Source organism: Mustelus asterias, chromosome 3 (genome assembly GCF_964213995.1).
Source record: "Mustelus asterias chromosome 3, sMusAst1.hap1.1, whole genome shotgun sequence".
Lineage (NCBI taxonomy): Eukaryota > Metazoa > Chordata > Chondrichthyes > Carcharhiniformes > Triakidae > Mustelus > Mustelus asterias.
Genome location: NC_135803.1, coordinates 21282060 through 21306432, shown reverse-complemented (window position 1 = coordinate 21306432; position 24373 = coordinate 21282060). Strand labels below are relative to the sequence as shown.

General features: G+C 44.0%; 1 protein-coding gene across 1 annotated transcript in view; it reads left to right on the top strand.

Moving 5' to 3' along the window:
• The first annotated feature begins 19359 nt into the window (after positions 1–19359).
• Positions 19360–24373, top strand: part of atp1b3a (ATPase Na+/K+ transporting subunit beta 3a) — a 43930-nt gene continuing 38916 nt past the window's right edge. Inside the window, exon 1 of the mRNA XM_078205807.1 lies at positions 19360–19876. Within this exon, the coding sequence (XP_078061933.1) occupies positions 19768–19876 (109 nt within the window). The 5' untranslated portion in view covers positions 19360–19767. The remainder of the gene's footprint in view (positions 19877–24373) is intronic.

The window sequence follows — 24373 nt, the reverse complement described above, 5'->3', positions numbered from 1 at the left end:
CCATCTTTCCAGGGAGAACAAGCCCAGTTTACCCAATCTCTCCTCATAGCTAAGACCCTCCATACCAGGCAACGTCCTGGTGAACCTTCTCTGCACCCTCTCTAAAGCCTCCACGTCCTTCTGGTAGTGCAGTGACCAGAACTGGACGCAGTACTCCAAATGTGGCCTAACCAGCGTTCTATACAGCTGCAACATCAGACTCCAGCTTTTATAATCTATACCCCGTCCTATAAAGGCAAGCATACCATATGCCTTCTTCACCACCTTCTCCACCTGTGCTGCCACCTTCAAGGATTTGTGGACTTGCACACCTAGGTCCCTCTGTGTTTCTATACTCTTGATGGCTCTGCCATTTATTGTATAACTCCCCCCTACATTAGTTCTTCCAAAATGCATCACTTCGCATTTATCTGGATTAAATTCCATCTGCCATTTCTCCGCCCAATTTTCCAGCCTATCTATATCCTGCTGCATTGTCTGACAATGTTCATCACTATCCGCAAGTCCAGCCATCTTCGTGTCATCCGCAAACTTGCTGATAACACCAGTTACACCTTCTTCCAAATCATTTATATATATCACAAATAACAGAGGTCCCAGTACAGAGCCCTGCGGAACACCATTGGTCACAGACCACCAGCCGGAAAAAGACCCTTCGACTGTTACCCTCTGTCTCCTGTGGCCAAGCCAGTTTTCTACCCATCTAGCCACCTCTCCTTGTATCCCATGAACCTTAACCTTCTTAACCAACCTGCCATGAGGGACTTTGTCAAATGCCTTACTGAAATCCATACAGACGACATCCACGGCCCTTCGTTCGTCAACCGTTTTTGTCCATTGCTACCTATTGGATGGAAAGGGTCATGTTACCTTGGATATGTAGTCCCATATATTTATCATTCTTACCAGCTACCAACTGGGAGAAATCGACCTGACCTCGTGGGAATATACAACTTCCTTGGTATAATGATGTCCCCTTAGGTACATGTAAGGCTATCAATCGAGATTGAAGCCCGTTATCTTGATTTTAGAAAAGGTTGCCAATGATACCGCTACGGCTCTTACAGAGATCAGTGATGAGATGATTGCAATGAACACAGTTGTGCTATAAAATTGGATGGCATTAGATTTTATATTGGCAGCTAAGGGTGGAACATGTGCTTTAATTGGATCAAAGTGTTGCACATATATACCAGACACTTCACAGAACATACCTAATTTGGTTACAGACATTCGAAAGTAGGTCGAGAAACTTAAAGAACCTACATCCTTTTCTCTGTGGAACTGGACAACAGACTGGATGGGTTCACTGGAGACAAACATAGTGCAGGGGATAGTGGTTTTTCCCCATCTTTGTTCTGATGATCATTGCAATTGTGCAAATGTTCAAGTGTTGTTGTTCTTTGGCAATAAAGTCCATGGCAAATACAGCAGCAATGGCATGGATCAAGGAGGACAAGGAGATGTCCCTCTTACCAAGCGCTCCTCCAGTTTATGAGAATATGTACTTCCAGATATCAATCTGATGGCCTACATGAAATAATATTATTTTTCTTGTGATTTTTAGTATTAGTGAGGATTATGATTTGGATATAGTTATATACAATCAATATAGTATTAGCAATGACAGTCAAGGTTGCGAAGGAAGAAAATTAAGAAACCAATCGCTGCTTAGGATTTACGTTTTTGTGAACTGGCCTAGTATTCGGCTAGCCAATGGCCAGGAGGGGGGACTGAAGGGGGAAATTATTAACCCAGTGAATATGGTTTTAGACAGAATACACAAGGCACTGACAGCAACATCAGCAAAGAGTTAAATGATTCTTGAAACAGAGATAATAAGGTAATCAAATAAATAGTTAACACATATGTGGATGCAGTAAGATAATTAAATAAGTAATTATGATTTTAAAACATATATGCAGGTATTTAAAATTAAATTTTAAATATTGAATGAATTGTTGTTCATTTCAGCCAAAAGCAAGTTACTGCAGGGTATGATGGTAAAGGTGAAGAGTTCAGAGCCAAAGGCCTAGGAACCTCAATAGTTGGCAGAATTCATATCAGGAACTTTCTGGTGAGGGAACATATTTTGCAACCTCATGAATAGAGACATTCATTATCTAGACATTGAATAGATGCGTACCTGGACACATGATCACCAGTCTATCCAGTTTTGGCAATGAGCTGGTGGGAATGTTCACTTTGACCTCTATGGTGAGCGTCTTTATTTACATAGCAACAGGAAAGTGAGTTCAGTCAAGATGGGAGTCAGCATCCGGATTCAATGGACAAATGAGACTTCATTATGCTGGATGGTGAAATGCGATTGGCTGAGTTACCTGTCAGGGATTATTATTGATGTATGTTTACCGAATGTAGTTGAGTTTAAACTAATATGAGGCAGGAATGATCGATAAGAAAATCTATAATTGATCTGTTTTGGATTCATCGGAGAGGTTCTGTCGCTCTATTCCAGAGCTGCTTAACCCTTTTGGTGATCTCCAAGCAGTTGCTGGTTATGTTTTTTGTTTTTAATATATGTTATGTCTTTAAACAGAGATTTCTGCCTTGTGAGTTTTGTATTGTCTGTAGTTAAAGACAGTACCGGCCATCTCAATTCACCCCACAACAGATGCGGAGTAAGAAAAAATGATTTTTCTAAAAACTGACTTCAACTATTGTTGTAGTTGCTTAACAATCTGCACGGAGTAAGTAACAAGAAACACCGAGCAAAGCTGGACATGGACATATATACTTTCTGTCTTTCTGAGCATGCATGCTGAAAATTTCTGTGATAAAGAAATCTGAAAAAAAAACAGATGTGGGCAAAATTCAGTTCTGAATTTGGTTCGATTTTCATTCCTGTGTTGAGTATGGCTGAGATGTACAGGAAATAATTCAATTCCTTTGAGCAATCTTACCACTCTCTGATGGATAACATGGTAGTGATTGACAACATTAGTTTGTTGTGGAACATAGAGTAAAAATGGTTATCATTGCCAGGATTCATCTTTGTGTTTTCTGACTCAAGATCTTCCAGAGGCAAATTTGGAGTGCAGATGTGATTCATTGTATTTCTGTGTTGTAAAAGAAAGTGGTAGACATAATGGCCCATAACATGCTGGCTCCCCATTGTCACGTCTGGGGATACCCCAGTTATGTGCTGAGGAATCCCACCAGGAAGTTCCCACGTAAAGGTTTACCTGACGTTTGTCCAGAAGTGCTGACTTCCCCTGAATAATTGCGCTAGACTGAGAACCATCTGACAAAAGTGATTTAAATCACTAACTTTGGATGGTTCTGCCAGTTTTACCCTGATAGTTACCCTGAAAGAGTTAGAAAGGAAAAATAAATCAATGGCACTCAAGATCTTTGTGGCAACAGACATGCCGATTCACAAACCGATCACAAGAGATGCAACTTCGAAGTAAAGTTGAGCCTCATTTGGGAGAATTCTCGATATCTCAGGATTGTTGAATGGTGACTCAAAGACTTCCTCTGAAGGGGCTGGTCCTGGAATGGGACTGGTGCCCTGCATTCGCAGTAACTGTCAAGGAGGTGCGACTGAGTGGCAGAGACTCTTGGTGGATCTCCAGGTTATGGGCGGGAAGAATGGGTAGTGAGGACGGCAAAGCCCAAATCGTGGATGAGATCTACGCCTCAGCCTGGGCTTCAGGGGGACTTGAGTCATCGTTCATTTAAATCTAATTCCTAATCTGAGAGAGTGTCTACAAATTAAAAATCATAGCCATGCAAATTAACCAGAGACTTCGATACCTCACCTGTCCTCTGCATTTGATGTAATTTTCACTTAAGCTGACTTTTGTTCATATAAAAATATTGTTTGAAGGAATTGTTGGCTTTAAAAGTGTCTTCTGTAAGTGAACTGATGTCCTACAGACGTCTCCTTGTTGATCAACACAACATTTTTTAAAATTAAGGCTTAATAAAAGATATAAAGTAGGGGGAAGATCACTTGTTGAAACTATACCTCATTCCATCTGGTCTTTTTCTGAAAGGTGAACAGTTTTATTTGATCATGTTTCCTAAAGTTAGATTTGCTGCCTTCTCCTCTATCTGGTCAAATGCAGCATCATGTTTTGCTTTGGTATTTTAGATTTCTGATTCAACAGATAGGAGTAGATGAAAAGTATCTAAATCTATAGTTCCTCCATTTATTGAGAAAATGTTCCAATTAGTAGTTAAGTCCCAGAAGTCAGGAATATCCCTCCACGACCTTCGCTCCTCCCTACCTCTGCCACTGTCTTCACCCTTACACCCCCTCCTACAGTCCAGAGTCCCTCCAAATCTGACCTCTCACTCATCCTTGATTTTAATCGTGGCACAATTGCCAGTTTTGCTTTGTGTTCAAGGCTCCGAACTCTGGAATTCCCTCTCTACTTTTTCTTTCCTCGCTTAAGACACTCCTGAACAGTTACCCTTTTGATCAAGCCTGCCCTAACATCTACTTATGTGGCACCCTTTCAAGTTTAGTCCGATAATCTCCTGAACCCCCATGGATGTTGACTCCGGTCGTTACCATGAACCTGACTAAAATCTGAAAAAGCAACATCAGACAACTACATTCATACGACCATTATCCATCAGTCCAATTGTGATGGGAGCCACTTTGCCCACTTTAATATTATTTCAACCTGTATACATCTGATCCTTCTTCAGAATTACTCTCTACGTTGCGCACTGGAGCCGGAATTTTTTTCCTCTAACACCAGGCCGGTCTTATTTAGCCTTGCACTTGTTTCTTATATGCCACTTTCTGTCACAGCTTTCCTACACTTCTCCTGCAGGTGGACTTCCCCACACTGATAACATTCTTTGCAGCTCTTGGTTTGTTGAACAAATCTCCTATACCTCTGCACTCTCTCTGGTTCTGTACTTCTTTGTTTGTTAAACTCTGCGTCCACATCCCTGGCGCTGCTGCCACTAGCAGTTTCTTTCAAACTTGGTGGACCTCACCAGCTTGTACTCTTTGAAGTTCCATCATGCCTTTTTCTGCACTTTCCACAGCAAGGGCAATTTCTAATGACTTTGTTAGGGTCATTTCTGCTTCTGCCAACAGTTTCTTCTTTAAGGAAGTATTATTCTCCCCACACACTAACCAGTCTCACAACATCTCATTAAGAGCTGACCAAATTCACAATGTTCAGCCGTTTGCTTCAACCTTGCCATGAAAGCTGCTATTGCCTCCCCAAGAGGCTCTTGCTATCGAATTAAACTTATATCTCTGCATAATCACTGAGGGCTTTGGCTGATAATGCCCTTTTACTATTTATATGAGTTTTTCAAAGGTTTTCATGTCAGGGGCATTTGGAGAAGTCAAACTCCTTATCAACTTTTAGGGTTGGGCACTGCAGAATTACCCTTTGTTTCTCCTCACCCCTCCGCCCCCCCCCCCCCAAATTTGGTTTGCTTTGAAGAAGTATTGCAAGTGTTCAACATATTGAACCCAATTCTCCAAATTGAGGTCAAATGGCTCAAGCTATCTGAATAGAGGCATTAGGATAACTCACTGACTGCTGAATAAACATGCTTCCGTTGACTTGTATCCGAGGTCTGCTCTGTCGTTCTCTGTGGCAAATGGAAAGCGCTCCATTGCTCCTCATCACCAAATGCAATATTGTGGAAAGATGTCAACCAACAGGGGAGTCACTAAAGAGCCATTTATTAACAGGAATAACTATTTCAGAGAGTGAGAAAGATGCTACCTATTACTTTGATCAGTCTCCAGACTGCCTGGGAGAGCTTGCTCTCAGTTCCAGGATTTGTGCACTTTGGCCCGATTAGACAAAGAGATCACATAACCCTCCAAAATCTTGCCCTTTACTAGGGCTTGCTACTACACCAGGGAGGGCAGAGGCCACCCAAAGCAGTCAGAAGACAAACCATGATTCATCTAAGTCAACACAATTGTTTTCAGTGGATGAAGCTACGTATGTGAGGAATTTGGGAAGTGGGTTGAGTTGGGTCCCTGGAATCATTATATCCAAAACTGGATCCCTGTCTTATCACGTGGACATAGAAGGAAGGATGTAGACCATTTGAGAGAGCGAGAGTTGCCCCAGCAGCCAGTACTGCCATCAGGGGTTACATTGCCTTCTGGAAATGTTGTTGACTATCCAAGCACTGAAGTACCTGATCATCCTGTGGCAGGCACAAACGACATCTCCATGGAAACACAGAACTGAATTGCCTGTGCCTGAAGAGGCATCTGTCATTGTGCTTTTGGCTGACAGCAATGTGGAAGAACACCAGAGAGAGCAGTTATGCCGCTCCAAAAGGATTCGGAAACCCCCTGAAAGATTTAATGTATAATTGATTAAATTAATATACTGGATATTTAATTATCTTGGACTGTATGTATTGAATATTGACATTTGTATCAAAGGATTTGGCGGGGAAGGGTGTGCTGATTGTCCCTTTAAGGATCCATTTGCAGAGTAAGGGCCACATGACCTGGGAACCTTTGCTGTTTGTAATATATATAAATGATTTGGAGGAAAATGTAACTGGATTGATTAGTAAGTTTGCGGACGACACAAAGGTTGGTGGATTTGCGGATAGCGATGAGGACCATCAGAGGATACAGCAGGATATAGATCAGTTGGAGACTTGGGCAGAGAGATGGCAGATGGAGTTTAATCCGGACAAATGTGAGGTAATGCATTTTGGAAGGTCTAATACAGATAGGAATTATACAGTAAATGGCAGAACCCTTAAGAATATTGATAGGCAAAGGGATCTGGGTGTACAGGTACACAGGTCCCTGAAAGTGGCAATGCAGGTGGAGAAGGTAGTCAAGAAGGCATACGGCATGCTTGCCTTCATCGGCCGGGACATTGAGTTTGAAAATTGGCAAGTCATGTTGCAGCGTTATAGAACCTTAGTTAGGCCGCACTTGGAATATAGTGTTCAATTCTGGTCGCCACACTACCAGAAGGATGTGGAGGCTGTGTAGAGGGTACAGAAAAGATTTACCAGGATGTTGCCTGGTATGGAGGGCATTAGCTATGAGGAGAGATTGGAGAAACTTGGTTTGTTCTCACTGGAACAACGGAGGTTGAGGGGAGATCTGATAGAAGTCTACAAGATTATGAGACGCATGGACAGAGTGGATAGTCAGAAGCTTTTTCCCAGGGTGGAAGAGTCAATTACTGGGGGGGCATAGGTTTAAGGTGTGAGGGGCAAGGTTTAAAGGAGATATACGAGGCAGATTTTTTACACAGAGAATAGTGGGTGCCTGGAACGCATTGCCGGGGGAGGTAATGGAAGCGGATACAGTAGTGACTTTTAAGAGGCGTCTTGACAAGTACATGAATGAGATGGGAATAGAGGGATATGGTCCCCAGAAGGGTAGGGAGTTTTAGTTAAGTCGGGCAGCATGGTCGATGCAGGCTTGGAGGGCTGAAGGGCCTGTTCCTGTGCTGTAATATTTTTTGTTCAGAGTTCAGGATTAGGAATCACCCTGGTGAGTTTGGGTTTCTGTTCCAGAACCTTCTTGGGAACTGATTGTGGCCTTGAGGCTGCAAGTCTCTGTATAGCCTCTACATGTAAATAAACAGGTGAACAAGTATTTTTACAATGTTCAGCAAAGGTTTTCATAAGACATTTTTAGATGCAGAGGGATAGCATTGGAAAGAGCTCTGACTTTTAAAGATTAAATAAGCCACTAATGAGATTGATAAACCAACTGTTCATCTATGTAGGTTTATGTTTGAAAGAAAAGGCCAACTCATGGTGTTTATACCAACTTTCAAGATTGTGGGTTTGACAACACTTTTTTTAAGCGTATCTTCACACTCATATTTTATTTCCTTTTGGGGAATAGTGGGGACATGTTGGGAGGAATCAGCCACTGAACCAAGTCATGAATGCTGCTTGCCATGGCCAAGAAGTTCCGACAGGAACTTGAACCTAGAGTTTCTGGTCCAGAAACGGTCTGGTCTGGTTTCTGGGTGGCACAGTGCTGCCTCCTGGGTTTGATTCGTGGTTTGGGTCACCGTCTGTACGGACTCTGCACATTCTCCCCATGACTGTGTGGGTTTCCTCCGGGTGCTCCGGTTTCCTCCCACATTCCGAAAGACGTGCTGGTTAGGTGCATTGGCCTTGCTAAATTCTCCCTCAGTGTACCCGAACCGGCACCGGAGTGTGGCGACTAGGGGGATTTTCACAGTAACTTCATTGCAGTGTTAATGTAAGCCTACTTGTGACACTAATAAATAATCTTTTAGCTTTAGAAGAAGGGCGGCGACAATTGTGGTTCAAGACCTTCTGACATCACTGTGGTAATGATCTGATCGTTTATAAGAGATGTTAACCAAGTCGCAGAGCATTCACCAGGGATCTCGACAGCTGGTGCCTCCTCTGTTGCCACAAGCTCCTTGTTGGACACAGCCTTGCAAATCTATTTTAATTACTGAACAAATATTGATAGTAGACTTCCTTTCCCCAGCTTTTGCAGGTGCACCATACTGACATCCTCTTTGAGTATTATATGGTCTTATTTACTGTTTCAACTTTTATGTAGGACTTCACTTGACTTTAAATAAGCTAATGAGTTAATATCCAATACAAAGAACGTTTATGAAGAAATGACTACCATGTAAATTACAGAATGTTTCACAATGAATAGTCTATGGAATAGTTTTAGCTTACATATTCCAATAAAGTTTAACCTAAATATTTATGAACGAATTCCTTGACTTTATACTATAGAAAACAATTTTGAAATCAATGCTATTTTTGTGTATATGCCAAAACAGAATTATCAGCTTAAACATCAGAAATTGTCTGTTAAATATATTGGTTATTTTATAAAGTGTTAAAATAAGTTGTATTATTATCAAATTCTCCCCTTTTTCTGAGCACTGTCACGTTCCAGTGAGGTCTCTTTTTATTGACATTTTATACTAGCAATATAATGTAAAGTTCATACTGCATGTATTTGATATCCAACTTTACAATCAATCTACAAGATAGTATATTTTATTTACAAACAAAATTAATTATTATACTTTCAGTTGGGGCAAGATGGGTGATGTGAAAGTGCAGAGGAGTGGCACGGTGGCACAGTGGTTAGCACTGCTGCCTCACAGGTCCAGGGACCCGGGTTCAATTCTGGCCTTGGGTCACTGTCTGGGTGGAGTTTGCACGTTCTCCCCTTATCTGCGTGGGTTTCCTCTGGGTGCTCCGGTTTCCTCCTGTGGGCCACACTTGTACAGATTAGGTGGATTGGCCGTGCTAAATTGTCCCTAGCTGTCTCAAAATGTGTAGGTTAGGGGGATTAGCCATGGGAAATGTGCAGGGTTACAGGGAAAGGGTGAGGGAGAGGGCCTGGGTAAGATAGTCGGTGCAGACATGATGGGCCAAACGGACTCTTCTGCAGTGTAGGATTTCTATGATTTGAGAGTCCAGGCTTAAGACACAAGAAGGGGCAGCTCAAATGGAAAAGACAATACTGGGCTTTAAGGCAACAGGTAGAGGATATAAATGTTGACATGTAATGGTGAATTTAAGACCATGTTTGAAGTACTCTGTACAGTTTTGGGCTTTGCATAGAAGGTTAGTGGCAACAGAAAGAATACACTGATGATTTATTAGGATGCAACCTCGAATGAGAATATACAAAGCTGAAGAAAGAGCTGGAAAATTAGAGTGGTTTTCATTGGAACAGAGGAGATTAAGGGGTGATTTGACAGAGGTGTTTAAAATTGTTAAACCATGGGACAAAGTAGATAAAAGACTGTTCCTAGTGATTGCCAACCCAGATAAAAGATTAAATGTAAGATGTTTACAATAGAGAGTAGGGTTGTGAGCCTGTGCAATATACTGTCAGAGACAGTGAGTAAAGCAGAGACCATTTATTAGATTAGATAGATGGTTATAGAAAATGAAATAAAGGGAGCTGTGTACAGGGGAGGCTCCATGGAATTAGGACTTGTCTGTGTGGTGAATAAATATTAACACGGATTGGTTGTATGTTGTCATTTATCTACAATTCCATGTAACAAGATGAAATATTTATTTTTTCGCAGCTTTACTTCCTAAATAAATTAGTAAAAATGTAAACCCAGCGTGATACTGAGTTACAGAACAACTTAAGGGAAAAAGAACTTGCATTTATATTGTGCCTTTTGTAACCTTAGGCTATTCCAAAGTACTTTATGTCCAAAAAAGGGTCTTTTGAAGTATAGCCACTTGTGTAATGTAGGAAATATGGAAGCCAACTTGTATCATAGAATCCTACAGTGCAGAAGGAGACCATTCGGTCCATCGCGTCTGCACTGACCCCAATCCCACCCAGGCCCTATCCCCATAAGTCCATTCATTTACCTTAGCCAGTCCCCCTGACACTAAGGGGCAACTTAGCACGGCCAATCCACCCAACCCGCACATCTTTGGACCGTGGGAGGATACCTCGTGTAAAGCAAGGTCCCACAAGCAGCAATTAAATAAATGACCATGTTATTATATTTTAGGTGTTGGTTGAGGTGAATGTTGGCTGAATATCAGGAGAAATATCCTGCAGCCTGAGCAATATTTTCTTCAGAAGGGGGCTGGGTGGGAGTGAGCATCTATGACTGCATTGAATGGCCTCTGTGTTGTGACAGTTCATTAAGTTGAAAGACAATTTCCAAAACTTTCTGAATCTTTTACACAAATTAATTTGGAAGATGCTGAATGATGCAATCCTTCTCCAGAATCAGCTAGACACGCGGGCGGGCTGCCTGGAGAGTTAATCTCATTCTTCAGATAGTCATGGTTTGCACAGGGTGCAATTTTACCTTATCTTCAATGAGTCACTGAGGATTTGCTGCAGCTATTGTTCTTGTTTGACAGTCCCTGTGTGGTGAACTTTTAGTGCAGTCATTCTGTTACAGCATAGTACATGTTTTGGAGACACAGGATTGAATTTTACAGCTCCCCCGCCGGTGACAGGTTTCTGCCCACCGTTTGATCATCTGTCCCTGCCCTCACCATAATTATCCCAGCTGTGGGGGGGGGGCATTAGGTAACCTGAACACTTATGGGCCAACTGAGGCCCCACGAGTGGCCAATTAATGCCCACTTAAGGGCCTGATCCTGCCGCTGCTGGAATCTAAGGCAGCAGAAACTCATGCTAAGCCTGACAACTTTCACTGTGAAAGCTGGTTGCTGACAAGAGATGGGGGATTGGTTTCCTCCTTAACATAAGAAATAGGGGCAGGAGTAGGCAATCTAGCCCCTCGAGCCTGCCCCGCCATTCAATAAGATCATGGCTGATCTGATAGTGGTTTAGTTCCACTTACCCGCCCACTCCCCATAACCCTTAATTCCCTTATTGATCAGAAATCTATCTACCTGTGACTTAAACACATTTAACGAGGTTGCCTCCACTGCTTCAATGGGCAGAGAATTCCAGAGATTCACTACCCTCTGAGAGAAGAAGTTCCTCCTCAACTCTGTTCTAAACTGACTCCACCTTATTTTGAGGCTGTGTCCTCTAGTTCTTGTTTCCTTTCTAAGTGGAAAGAATCTCTCTGCCTCTACCCTGTCTAGCCCCTTCATTATCTTATATGTCTCTATAAGATCTCCCCTCAGCCTTCTAAACTCCAACGAGTACAGGCCCAATCTACTCAATCTCTCCTCATAAGCTAACCCCCTCATCTCCGGTATCAACCTGGTGAACCTTCTCTGTACTCCCTCCAAGGCCAATATATCCTTCCGCAAATAAGGGGACCAAAATTGCACACAGTGCTCTAGTTGCGGCCTCACCAGTACCTTGTACAATTGCAGCAAGACCTCCCTGCTTTTATACTCCATCCCCTTTGCGATAAAGGCCAACATTCCATTTGCCTTCTTGATCACCTGCTGCACCTGCAAACTGAGTTTTTGCGATTCATGCACAAGGACCCCCAGGTCCCTCTGCACAGGTCCCCTGAGCCCATTAGAGGACCTGCCTCAGGGATCTCCACCCTGGTTCTCCTCCTGTGTATCCTGGCCCTGCCCCATTCGTTGGCGATATCTGCCACAATTACCTTTTGCTCTTGCTCCTTGTGTTTGGAGACTAGATACAGTCTCAGGAGTGGCCACCATTCCTGGTGGCACTGCTGTGACCGGAGAACTGCTGGCCATTTCAGTTCAGAATAATTGAGCCGCAGTGCGAGTTGGAGAGTCTCCGACACAGAATCCTACAGTACAGAAGAAGGCCATTCAGCCCATCAGTCTGTACCTACCTGGGGAGGAAGGGGGGACCCGCTGCCACTCTGCATTGGGATCGCTGGAGGTGAGGGAAGGGGAATGATTGGAGCTGGCCATGGGAAGGGGTCGGTTGGTCGATCGTTGGGATGGTCGGGCCACCAATTGTAGGAGGATCGGTTTGGGTGGGTGGGGGGAGGTTGCAATAGGCCGTGGGCCCCTGCAATAGCTGGGGGTTGGGGGCTGCTGTGGTTAACAATGGAGGCAGGCTGAGAGCAGCAGAGGCTGAGTGACAGGTCTCTGCTATGGGGATCTGCACATGTGCCTTCTGCTGCTCTCAGCCAGCGTTCAGGTGACTTAAGCCTCAGCCCCCACCATCACTGCTGATTTTTCATGATAAGATAGCAGATTTGAACTCGCCCTTAAAACGGATCTGAAACTCTCCCATTTTCTCGCCCATCCTGGACTTAGAATTTTTTTGGTAAGATTGACTCCCCAAGGAGTCTAAAAAATGGTTACATTTAATGCAAGAAGAAATCCTATTAAAAATTAGTTAAGATGTTTACAATAATGCACACAGTGGGCTGAATAATACAGTCATGCATCGACATCGGGTTCCGTACTTGGAAGTCAAAGGCATTCCAACTTCTCTCCCATCATCGGTGCTCACTCAACAATACTGTAATTGCCACCAATTAGCAAGAAGGACAGGCTATAGACCTTCATCCTGTCCGATGTGTGCTGGAAGGCAGGATGTGCAGTCTTCCAGGCTGAAGGCCACAGCCCTGAACAAGGTCATAGCCAGCACTTTAAAGGGCCCCCGGTACGGATGAGTGTCAGGTGATTCATCATCTGATCTTTCTGGAGCTGAAATTGTGAGCAGTGACGAATTTTGACTTTTCCAATATATCCAGGTCAGTCTACTTTAACTTGTGCTTACATTTGCCAACCATCTGAAACCTCGCTGTTAGCAAAATGTTAATAAGTCAACAAGTCCAACAGCTTTAGACATCGAGGAATTGGCCAACAATTTAATATTTCCATGCATCGGTGTCTATGCCACGGAATGTGGGGCTCTCCAAAAGGGACAAAGCTGCCCTCAGGTTCAGTGAAGCTGCCCTTAGTACTCTCCTCTGTGCAATCAAGGGAAGACATGATGACCTTATTCTGAGCACGGATAAGAGGAGGAAGCCCAGACAACTCATGCTGCATGGGAGGAGGTAGCCAAGGAGGTTAGCAGTGTGGATGTGGTGAGGAGAATCTGGTTGCAATGCCACAAAAGGTTCAATGACTTCATGAGTTTGGCAAAGGTGAGTACGGCATCAGTATAGGCAATACTTGTCCAGTGTGATACAGGTCAAGCAAGTGAATGTATTCAAGATTATATGCTCAACTAAAGTTGACATGTGACAGTTTTTTTTTCATTCGTGGGACATGGGCATTACTGGCTGGCCAGCATTTATTGCCCATCCCTAGTTGCCCTTACTGAGTAGCTTGCTAGGGCATTTCAGAGAGCAGTTGAGAGTCAGCCTCATTGCTGCGGCTCTGGATGTAAGAGGAGGATGATGTAATTTTTGAAAATAATGAGCCGACAGGCTCAGAGCAGGGAAAATGGGAAGTGAAATATGCTGTATAGACGCTTTGCAGGAGCAGGTGCTTGACCACCAGTATGTAATCAGTTGCTTGTGGTCGTTACGAGAGAAATGGTTACTGCGGACTATAAAAGGAAAAATAGGCGCTGGAGGGCTGAACAGTTCACGATGAGGAAGCGCGCGGGAACCAATAAGCGAGGGAAGAGGAGGGGCGTATGATGAACTCGCGGATGCATATGAAGTATGATCATGTATTGTAAGTGTGTGTGTTCCTACGGGACTGCACCCTTTCTTGCAAGAAAGAATAAATTGACTTAGAAGAACACTCATCCGTGTCTTTGATCTCGAACGGGGTTAAGGGGGAGAGAAGTGGACTCGTGTCTCCAGAGGTGTCTCCTGAGGGGGTTGCTGCCGGTGGAAACCTAACGGTGACAACTAAGCCGGTCGAGCGTCCACCCCTCCAGGACTGGGTCAGTTGCTCGGGTGTAATCCATACAAACTGACTGGCCTCAGACTGGGAGCCGTGCCTACTTCCGACATGGAGTCACACTCCTCATAAGGAGGCCAAATCCCTGCCTATACGGGCTCACTTTTGGGTGTTGTGGGCTCACTTCTCCTGAAAGGATTTTGCACAGATTTTGATATCAGACAGGGTGATAAGAGGATCTTGTTGGTTTTGTTTAAAGGAGGTAGGAAATTTGCCAGGTGTTTGGTGTCTGGGATTTACATCTTGAAACCTTAACAATTGTCATGATCACAAACTTCACATCTTTGTTCAGGGTCTCATAATTTTTGCAGGCTAAGGGAGAAAAGGGAGAAAGAGAGAGAAAGGAGACAGGAAAGAGAATTGGAAATGGAAAAGTTAGCAAAGCAAGAAAGAGAAAAGGAGAGAGACAGAGAATTCCAACTTAAAATGCTGGCAGTTAAAATAGATACCAGAAGAAGGTGAGGAAGGACTTCTGAATTAGAACCCAGTGGGAAGATTTCAAATCCATACAGACTATTCCAAAGTTTGTGAAAAAGATCGTGGAAGCTTTTTAAAAATCTCAAATGAAAAGGTAACTAAAGAAATGAAATGGCCAAAAGGAATTTGGACATTGCGATTACAGAGGAAGTTGTTCAGTAGAGATCATGAGGTTTATGCATTGTTGTCAGAAGAAGTATCTGTACGCCAAAATCTTGCTGCCGGTCACGCTGGTGGGACCTTACAGTCCTGTTGATAGTGCATCCCTGCTCCGGGAAGCCCCATTGACAATGGTGGGACATCCAATTCATTGCCAAAACTGATTTATTTCAACTCCTAAGAAATGCTCGCCATCTCTGCTATTGTTACCAAGACCTTTATCCATATCCATTTTGATTTATTCTTTGTTTGTCTCTATTCTTCCTTGCTAGCCTCCACAGACCACGAGTACTTTGATCCTTGTTCTCTTACATGGTTGTCCATGTTAAGCACCACTGGCTTTTCATTACCAACAATTGTAAAATCATCTTGTTCAAATTCCCCAGTCTCTTCATTGGACACAGGTGAGGTCCCTGAGGATTGGAGGATAGCGAATGTGGTACCGTTATTTAGAACATAGAACATTACAGCACAGTACAGGCCCTTCGGCCCTCGATGTTGCGCCGACCAGTGAAACCAATCTAAAGCCCCTCTAATCTACACTATTCCAATATCATCCATATGTTTATCCAATAACCATTTGAATGCTCTTAATGTTGACGAGTCCACTACTGCTGCAGGCAGGGCATTCCACGCCCTTACTACTCTCTGAGTAAAGAACCTACCTCTAACATCTGTCCTATATCTCTCACCCCTCAATTTAAAGCTATGTCCCCTCGTGTTAGCCATCACCATCCGAGGAAAAAGGCTCTCACTATCCACCCTATCTAATCCTCTGATCATCTTGTATGCCTCTATTAAGTCACCTCTTAACCTTCTTCCCTCTATCGAAAACAACCTCAAGTCCCTCAGCCTTTCCTCATACGATTTTCCCACCATACCAGGCAACATCCTGGTAAACCTCCTCTGCACCCTTTCCAACACTTCCACATCTTTCCTATAATGCGGCGACCAGAACTGTACGCAATACTCCAAGTGCGGCCGCACCAGAGTTTTGTACAGTTGCAGCATGACCTCCAGACACCAAACACCTGGCAAATTTCCTCAATCCCTCTACCAATAAAAGCTAACACGCCTTCTTAACAACGCTATCAACCTGGGTGCCAACTTTCAGGGATCTATGCACATGGACACCCAGATCCCTCTGTTCATCCACACTACCAAGTATCTTACCATTAGCCCAGTACTCTGTATTCCTGTTACTCCTTCCAAAGTGAATCACCTCACACTTTTCCGCATTAAACTCCATTTGCCACCTCTCAGCCCAGCTCTGCAGCTTATCTATGTCCCTCTGCAACCTGCCACTTCCCTCCGTACTGTCTTCAACTCCACCGACTTTAGTGTCATCTGCAAATTTACTAATCCATCCTTCTACGCCCTCATCCAGGTCATTAATAAAAATGACAAACAGCAGTGGCCCCAAAACAGATCCTTGCGGTACACCACTAGTAACTGAACTCCAGGATGAATATTTCCCATCAACCACCACCCTCTGTTTTCTTACAGCTAGCCAATTCCTGATCCAAACCACTAAATCACCTTCAATCCCATGTAACCGTATTTTCTGCAAAAGCTTACCATGGGGAACCTTATCAAACGCTTTGCTGAAATCCATATACACCACATCAACTGCTTCACCCTCATCCACCTCTTTGGTCACCTTCTCAAAGAACTCAATAAGGTTTGTGAGGCACGACCTACCCTTCACAAAACCGTGCTGACTATCCCTAATCATTTAAGAAGGGTAGCAGGGATAACCCGGGTAATTATAGGCCAGTGAGCTTGACGTCCGTGGTAGGGAAGTTGCTGGAGAGGATTCTTAGAGACAGGATGTATGCGCATTTAGAACGGAACAATCTCATTAGTGACAGACAGCATGGTTTTGTAAGAGGGAGGTCGTGCCTTACAAATTTGGTGGAGTTTTTTGAGGAAGTGACAAAAACGGTTGATGAAGGGCTGTGGATGTCGTCAATATGGATTTCAGTAAGGCATTTGACAAAGTCCCACATGGCAGGTTGGTTAAGAAGGTTAAGGCTCATGGGATACAAGGAGAAGTGGCTAGGTGGGTAGAAAACTGGCTTGGCCACAGGAGACAGTGGGTAGTAGTCGAAGGGCCTTTTTCCAGCTGGAGGTCTGTGACCAGTGGTGTTCCGCAGGGCTCTGTACTGGGACCTCTGTTATTTGTGATATATATAAATGATTTGGAAGAAGGTGTAACTGGTGTTATCAGCAAGCTTGCAGATGACACGAAGATGGCTGGACTTGCGTTCAGCGATGAACATTGTCGGACAATACAGCAGGATATGGATAGGCTGGAAAATTGGGCGGAGAAATGGCAGATGGAATTTAATCCAGATAAATGCGAAGTGTTGCATTTTGGAAGAACTAATGTAGGGGGGAGTTATACAATAAATGGCAGAGCCATCAAGAGTATAGAAACACAGAGGGACCTAGGTGTGCAAGTCCACAAATCCTTGAAGGAGGCAGCACACGTGGAGAAGGTGGTGAAGAAGGCATATGGTATGCTTGCCTTTATAGGATGGGGTATAGAGTATAAAAGCTGGAGTCTGATGTTGCAGCTGTATAGAACGCTGGTTAGGCCACATTTGGAGTACTGCATCCAGTTCTGGTCGCCGCACTACCAGAAGGATGTGGAGGCTTTAGAGAGGGTGCAGAGAAGGTTCACCAGGATGTTGCCTGGTATGGACGATCTTAGCTATGAGGAGAGATTGGGTAAACTGGGCTTGTTCTCCCTGGAAAGACGGAGAATGAGGGGAGACCTAATAGAGGTGTACAAAATTATGAAGGGTATAGATAGGATGAACAGTGGGAAGCTCTTTCCCAGGTTGGAGGTGATGATCACAAGGGGTCACGGGCTCAAGGTGAGAGGGGCGAGGTATAACTCAGATATCAGAGGGACTTTTTTACACAGAGAGTGGTGGGGGCCTGGAATGCGCTGCCAAGTAGGGTGGTGGAGGCAGACACGCTGGCATCGTTTAAGACTTATCTGGATTGTCACATGAGCAGTGTGGGAATGGAGGGATACAAACGAATGGTCTAGTTGGACCAATGAGCGGCACAGGCTTGGAGGGCCGAAGGGCCTGTTTCCTGTGCTGTACTGTTCTTTGTTCTTTGATCCCCTTCACCTTACCTTTGCAAGCTCCTCCAGCTGTATCCTGTATCCACCCTCTTCTAGTTTGGAAGAATGAGGATGAGGAAGAATCTCATAGAAACCTATAAAATTCTAACAGGACTAGATAGGGAAGATGCAAGAAGGATGTTCCTGATGGTGGGGGTGTCCAAAACCAGGGGTCATAGTTTGAGGATGCTGGATGGTCCATTTAGTACAGAGATGAGGAGAAATTTCTTCATCCAGAGAGTGGCCAACCTGTGAAATTTGCTACCACAGGAAGTAGTTGAGGCCAAAACATTGAATGTTTTCAAGAAGAGATTAGATATAGCACTTGAGGCAAAGAGGATCAAAGGGTTTGGGGGCAAGTTGGGATTAGGCTTTTGAGTTGGATGATCAGCAATGATCATAATGAATGGCGGAGCAGGCTCGAAGGGCCAAATGGCCTCCTCCTGCTCCTATCTTCTATGTTTCTATGTAAAAGCAGATTGCTGACTGTTTGTTTTTCTCTCTGCTTCATCATTAATGTCTTCCAGCTATCTTTATACCCCTGTCCTTGGTTTCAAAAGCCTCTTTAAAGTCCCTGCTTTGATGATGTTTTTGTTATTCTGTTATCCCTCAGTTTACTCTGCTGGGTATCCCTTTGCATTTTGGAAAGCACGGGGATGTTACTCTCTGCTGTGGAGGGACTCTATCAAAAAGCAAGTTAATGAAGTGCTGAGGAGGCAATTCAACATGCCCAAGCGATGATGTGAACTAGCAATCTATGGCTTGCTCTTTATGCTGTAAAAACTAGGACATTCAGAATGGGAGGGGGGGGGGGGAGGGGGCATTCACATCTAGCTTGACCATGACGATATATTCACATCTAGCTTGAACATGACAATATTGTAGGACTTTGTCCCTAGCCTGGTTATAACAATTTGTCACTGTGCCAAAAACCATTACCGTATGCTAGATAGATTCATAGCACCCTAAGTAGGTGGCAACTTATGGAGAACACCCATCTCTGCAGTGTGTGTGTGTGTGTGTGGAAGTGGGAGGTAGATGATTGCTTGGTTGTGCTGCCAAGACTCACTCCATCCAACTGCATTGGGGTGCAGTTGTCGCTCTGCCGTGACTGGAGTGTGGTGCAGCGCGCGTGCTCGCCATCTCCTCTGCCTCCCTCGGTCCAGGAGCCGATGGGGATGTTGCTGTTCTCTCCATCCATCTCTCCCTCCATCCATCTCTCCCTCTATCCATCCAGCCACCTAGTGTCTGCCTCCATCGGAAACCACTGGCAACATCGTATCCAGCCCATTGCAACATTCCTCCCCCTCCTCAAATTGATACATCAGCAGCAGCAGCGCGCGCCCTCCCACCACGGTCCTGATTGCGCAGCGTGCGCGCGCGGCGGGGGGCGCCCGTCTCGCTAGTGCGCGCGGCCCGCCGGCGCGCTCACACACACGCGCGCGCGCGCGCGCTCCCTCCTCCTCCTTCTCGCGCGCCGCTGCCCCGCTTTGCGCAAAGCGCATGCTCGCCTCGCCTTTATACCCGCGGGGCAGCCGCTGCGGTTCTTCACTGCAGCAGCAGCAGCGGCGGTGAGAGGAGGCAGACAGGGAGCTGTATCCATCCATCCATCATCAGCACAGTCACCGGGGTCCTCCTCACAACACAGCTCACTCCTTCACCCCCATCTCTCAGAGAAAGCAAAACTCCCGCTCCCATTTCCCATCACTGACACCATGGCTGATAAAGGGGACAAGAAGGACTTGGAGGGAGCAGGAGGATGGAAGCAATTCATCTACAACCCGGGCACCGGCCAATTCATGGGCAGGACCGCCAGCAGCTGGGGTAAGGATCAAGGAGATGGATGGCGAGGGGGTGAATGGGGGAAACGCCAGTGGACAGACTGCAGATGTTATTTTTTTTCCAAAACAAAAATGGATTTTGATTTACTGTAAATGCAGGTAGCTCCTTCCATTTTGTGTGTGCCTTGCAGTCATCTTTGACAGGGGGGGCATGATATTTATGGTTTGTTTTTTAACTGGATGAGGTGATGGGGTTTGTTAGCCCAGTCAGTGCCTGTCCCCCCGGTGGGGATTCTTCAGCCAGGCTGCTGGACTCAGGCTGGCTTGCCTTGCCCGCAGGGAGAAAGAGGCAGGATTGATTTGAGGGGGTCTGTCTCTCCCCCTCTATCTCTGTGTCTGTGTGTCTCTGTCTCTCTCTCACTCTGTATCTCTGTCTGTCTCTCTGTCCCTCTGTGTGTGTGTCTGTCTGTCTCTCTATCTCTCTCTCTCTGTGTCGCTCTGTCTGTCTCTCTCCCCCTCACACACAGCCGCTTCCCCCACCCCCGGGTGAGAAGCAGCAGGATGAGGCCAGGGTGAGGAGGGTATTAAATTGTCAATTTGAGGGAATGGTTTGATTTGGGGGCGGATGGAGAGTTGGGGTAAAACCTGCGCATTTTGCAGCCGGCTGTCAGTCACGATGCTTCAGAAGGTGTTAACGTGACCAAACTCCTTAATATTTGATCTGACCGGCTGGGCTGCTACATTTCCACCAGCTTTCCTCTCTTATTTTTGATTCCAGCAAAAGACATATTGATGTTCAGTTAGACCTGGGCGAGTGACCAATTTCCCCTGGCTGTGGGGTTTTGTGACTTATTCATCCCTAGAAATGGTAGAGCTGGGTGCAATATATTTCTTGTGATTGAGAAACATTCATTTCGGAATTGAAATCTGATTTGATACTGGGGGAAAATGTTAGCAACACTTTTTTATGCATCAATACCTATTTATTCGTTAACGGGTTGGAGTCGATTTTACGAGTGTTTTTTTTTTGGAACCCTGAAGTTTTCTTTTTGAAAGGGCGTTGTGATATTTCATCGGAAATTGTAGCAATCCAGCTCCCACAGAAAAGGAATCTCTATGGATGAGAAAACTAGAGACAGGAATAAAGATCCTCGGAACAGCAGTCTTTAATGCAGTCTGCTTTGAATCCCAAACTGGGCGATCCAATAGATTCCAAAATTTCCCCATTCGTGTTGCTTTACTTGTCTAGTTTAACTGATTTAATAATTCGAAAGGCGTTTTGCACAAAATCAATAGCACTCAAGCTGTACGTTTTTAGGTTTTGCTTTCTGTATTTGTCATAATGTTCCACCAACATGGATTTCTTTTTTTTTGCATGGGACTTTCTCTGACCCTTGAAACGACAATTTTACTACATTTATTACAGTTTGGAAGGACATTTTTGTTAGGTGCATTGAATAATTCAAGATTCCAGTTTTGGGTTGAGCTGATATTGTTTGTGGGGCTGAGGACATTTCTCTCAATTAGCTTTTAACCACTTGTAGTGAAAAGGGTTGACTTCTGACCATCTTGCCTTTTATTAAGAACATAGCTCTTTTGCTTGATTGCTAATCTTATAAAGATCTATGCAGAAGATGAAGATGATCTTGCCCATTTTCTTAAATGTGCTGCGCTGTTTTTAACAATTTTACCTCAAGATTATGTGAAAATGAGGAGACCATTCAAAGTGATGAATCCAGATAGTCTTAAACTGTTTAACAATGTTTCCATTTGTGGGGCACCTCGGTAAATTTTTGCATCCTTGATTTTTATCTAAACTGTGATACAGGTTGTGCTTTATCAAGAACATCTGCTCATAACACTGATGTTATTGTGATCTTCCTCTTGCCCGACTGCAGATTTGCCTTTTTTTGACTGATTTCAGGCATGTTTATTCTCTGTTATTCCCCAGCCCCCATAACAAATATAGTGTTTAAGTAAAAAGGGCAGGTTGGTGGGAAATCGAGCTGATCACTTGGACAACACACAACTACACTGAGTGTCCTTTCGGCTTAGGTCATCACAAAAATGTTAGCATTCCCATTTAGATCCTTGGGAGAACTATTCCTATACAAAATGTCATGCAGAAGAGCTCTGTGAAGGGTTTGTCTTTCACATGTTCAAGTCTACAAAACTAGGAAATATTCTTGGGGGAGAGGGGACACAGAAACTAGAAGCAGGAATAGGCCATTCGGCCCTTCGAACCTGCTCCACCATTCATTATAATCATTGCTGAACGTCAAATTCAATATCGTGACTCCCCCCCCCCCCCCCCCGCCCCCTCCACCCATATTCCTCAATCCCTTTAGCCCCAAGAGCCATATCTAATTTCTTCTTGAGATCAGACAACATTTTGGCCTCAACTACATTCAGTGGTAGTGAATTCCACACATTCACCACCCTCTGGGTGAAGAAATTTCTCCTTGCCTCCGTTCTAAAAGGTTTACCCCTTATCCTCAAACTATGACCCCTAGTTCTGGACTCCCCCACCATTGGGAACATTCTTTCTGAATCTACCCTGTCTAACCGTGTTAGAATTTTATAAGTTTCTATGCGATCCCCTCTCACTCTTCTAAACTCCAGCGAATATAATCCTAACCGACTTAGTCTTGACAGCAGCATCAATGTCACTCTTAAAATTTTGCACCATTCTTTAAAGGAACTTCCCATTATGCCCCCTCTCCCCACGCACATGCACGCACATGCACACACACACACATATCCTTTCCACCTCCTCAGTCCTGTTTTGTAAGCTCCCAATGTAGGCAAACTCAGAACTGGATAGACAGTGGAAGTAGAAATAGCCAAGGACTGAATGAGACTGTGAATACTGAAACTCTTAATTTTAAATAGTATACTCCAAGCAGCACCTGGTATGAAGGAGAACTGAGGAGCAGAAAGTGCGGGAGCTTTGTGTATGGAGTTGAACTACACTCAGGTGAACCATACCAATGGTAAGGAATCTGCCCTCTCAGTGGCTAATTAAACACAATACTGGGATGACCTGAGGATAAATACTTAATCATAATATTTTCCTTCCCATTTAATCTGTTCAGTAGTTTGGAGATTCCATTTGAAATGAAATATTGGCATTGGATAGTGAACAGTCGTTACGAGTGGTTGCACTATACATTGGATACAAGTCTAAGGAGCAGATTTTTCTTTTCCATTGTTGAATTGTATATGAAACACATGTTGTATAATCTAGTAAAATAGATAAATATATATATATATTTCATTCTCGGGGCATGGGTAGCAGTGGCAAAGCTAGCAGATATTGTCCATACCTAATTGCTATTGAAGCAGTGGTGGTGAAGCATCTTCTTGAACCACTACTGGCCCGTGTGGTTAAAATGCTCCAATAACTCTGTTCTTTCCATTAGTTGGAATCATAACCCTGATCAGTGACACCTTGATAAAAACTTTGTTTTAAACAATGCATGTGGAAATATATTTCCAGGTTAATGCAAAATAGCCAAATGGATATACATGAGGAAGGCCATTTGGCGCATCTTGGCTCACCCTTACAGAAAGATCATATAATTTCCTACTACTCCAATGCAATACAGCTTCCAAATGTTTGTGATTCCAGAGGTTTTGCCTCCACTGTCTTAGGTAGGAGTCAATTCCATGTGTTAATCTTTGTGTGAAGAAAAACATCCTGATATCAGTCCTGAATCTGCTTTTTCATAGTTTAAACTTGTTTCCCCCTTGTCCTACTCTTAGTTTGTTTTGAAATAGTGTTCCAGGTTTATCTTTACTTAATGACTTGCTATCTTTGTGGCTCTTATAAGGTCATCTCTTGGTTATCTTCTTTCAAGGCTGAAAGTTTCCTGATTCTCTCTCTTTCTTCTGGACTCATTACTCTTTTTCTAGGATTGGTTGCTTAACTCTCTTCTTGCATAGTCTTTAATGTTTTCTTTGTACTTTCGTGACCCAGAACTGGTCACAGAACTCAAGGAGGCCTTGTAAGGCAGCTTCAACTGATTTAATTGGGCTACTAATGCTAATTTAATTTGTTATTTCCCAGTTATAAATCTATAGTTAACCTTCTGGACAGATTTATAATATATTGCAAGAGACTGAGCAGCTATCTTGATTTAGTAGCTTATCAAGCCATGAATAACTTTTTTGAGATTGTTAAATCTTTGTAATACATGATGAATTAACTGTTATCCATGAGTCCCACCTCCTGCTCTCTTGACCCTCCTTCCACTAAACTGCTGATCAATCAACTTCCCTTCCTGGCCCTCACGATAGCTGATATTGTAAACAGTTTCCTCTCAGGTCCTCAAATCTATCTATCTGGACCCCAGCTATTCACAATGTATTTTAATGATTTATATGAAGGATCTAAATGTAATATCTCCAAATTTGCAGATGACACAGAGCTGGGCGGGAGGGTGAGCTGTGAGGAGGATGCACAGATCCTTCAGTTTGATTTGGACAAGCTGAGTGAGCAGGCAAATGCATGGCAGATGCAGTGTAATGTGGATAAATG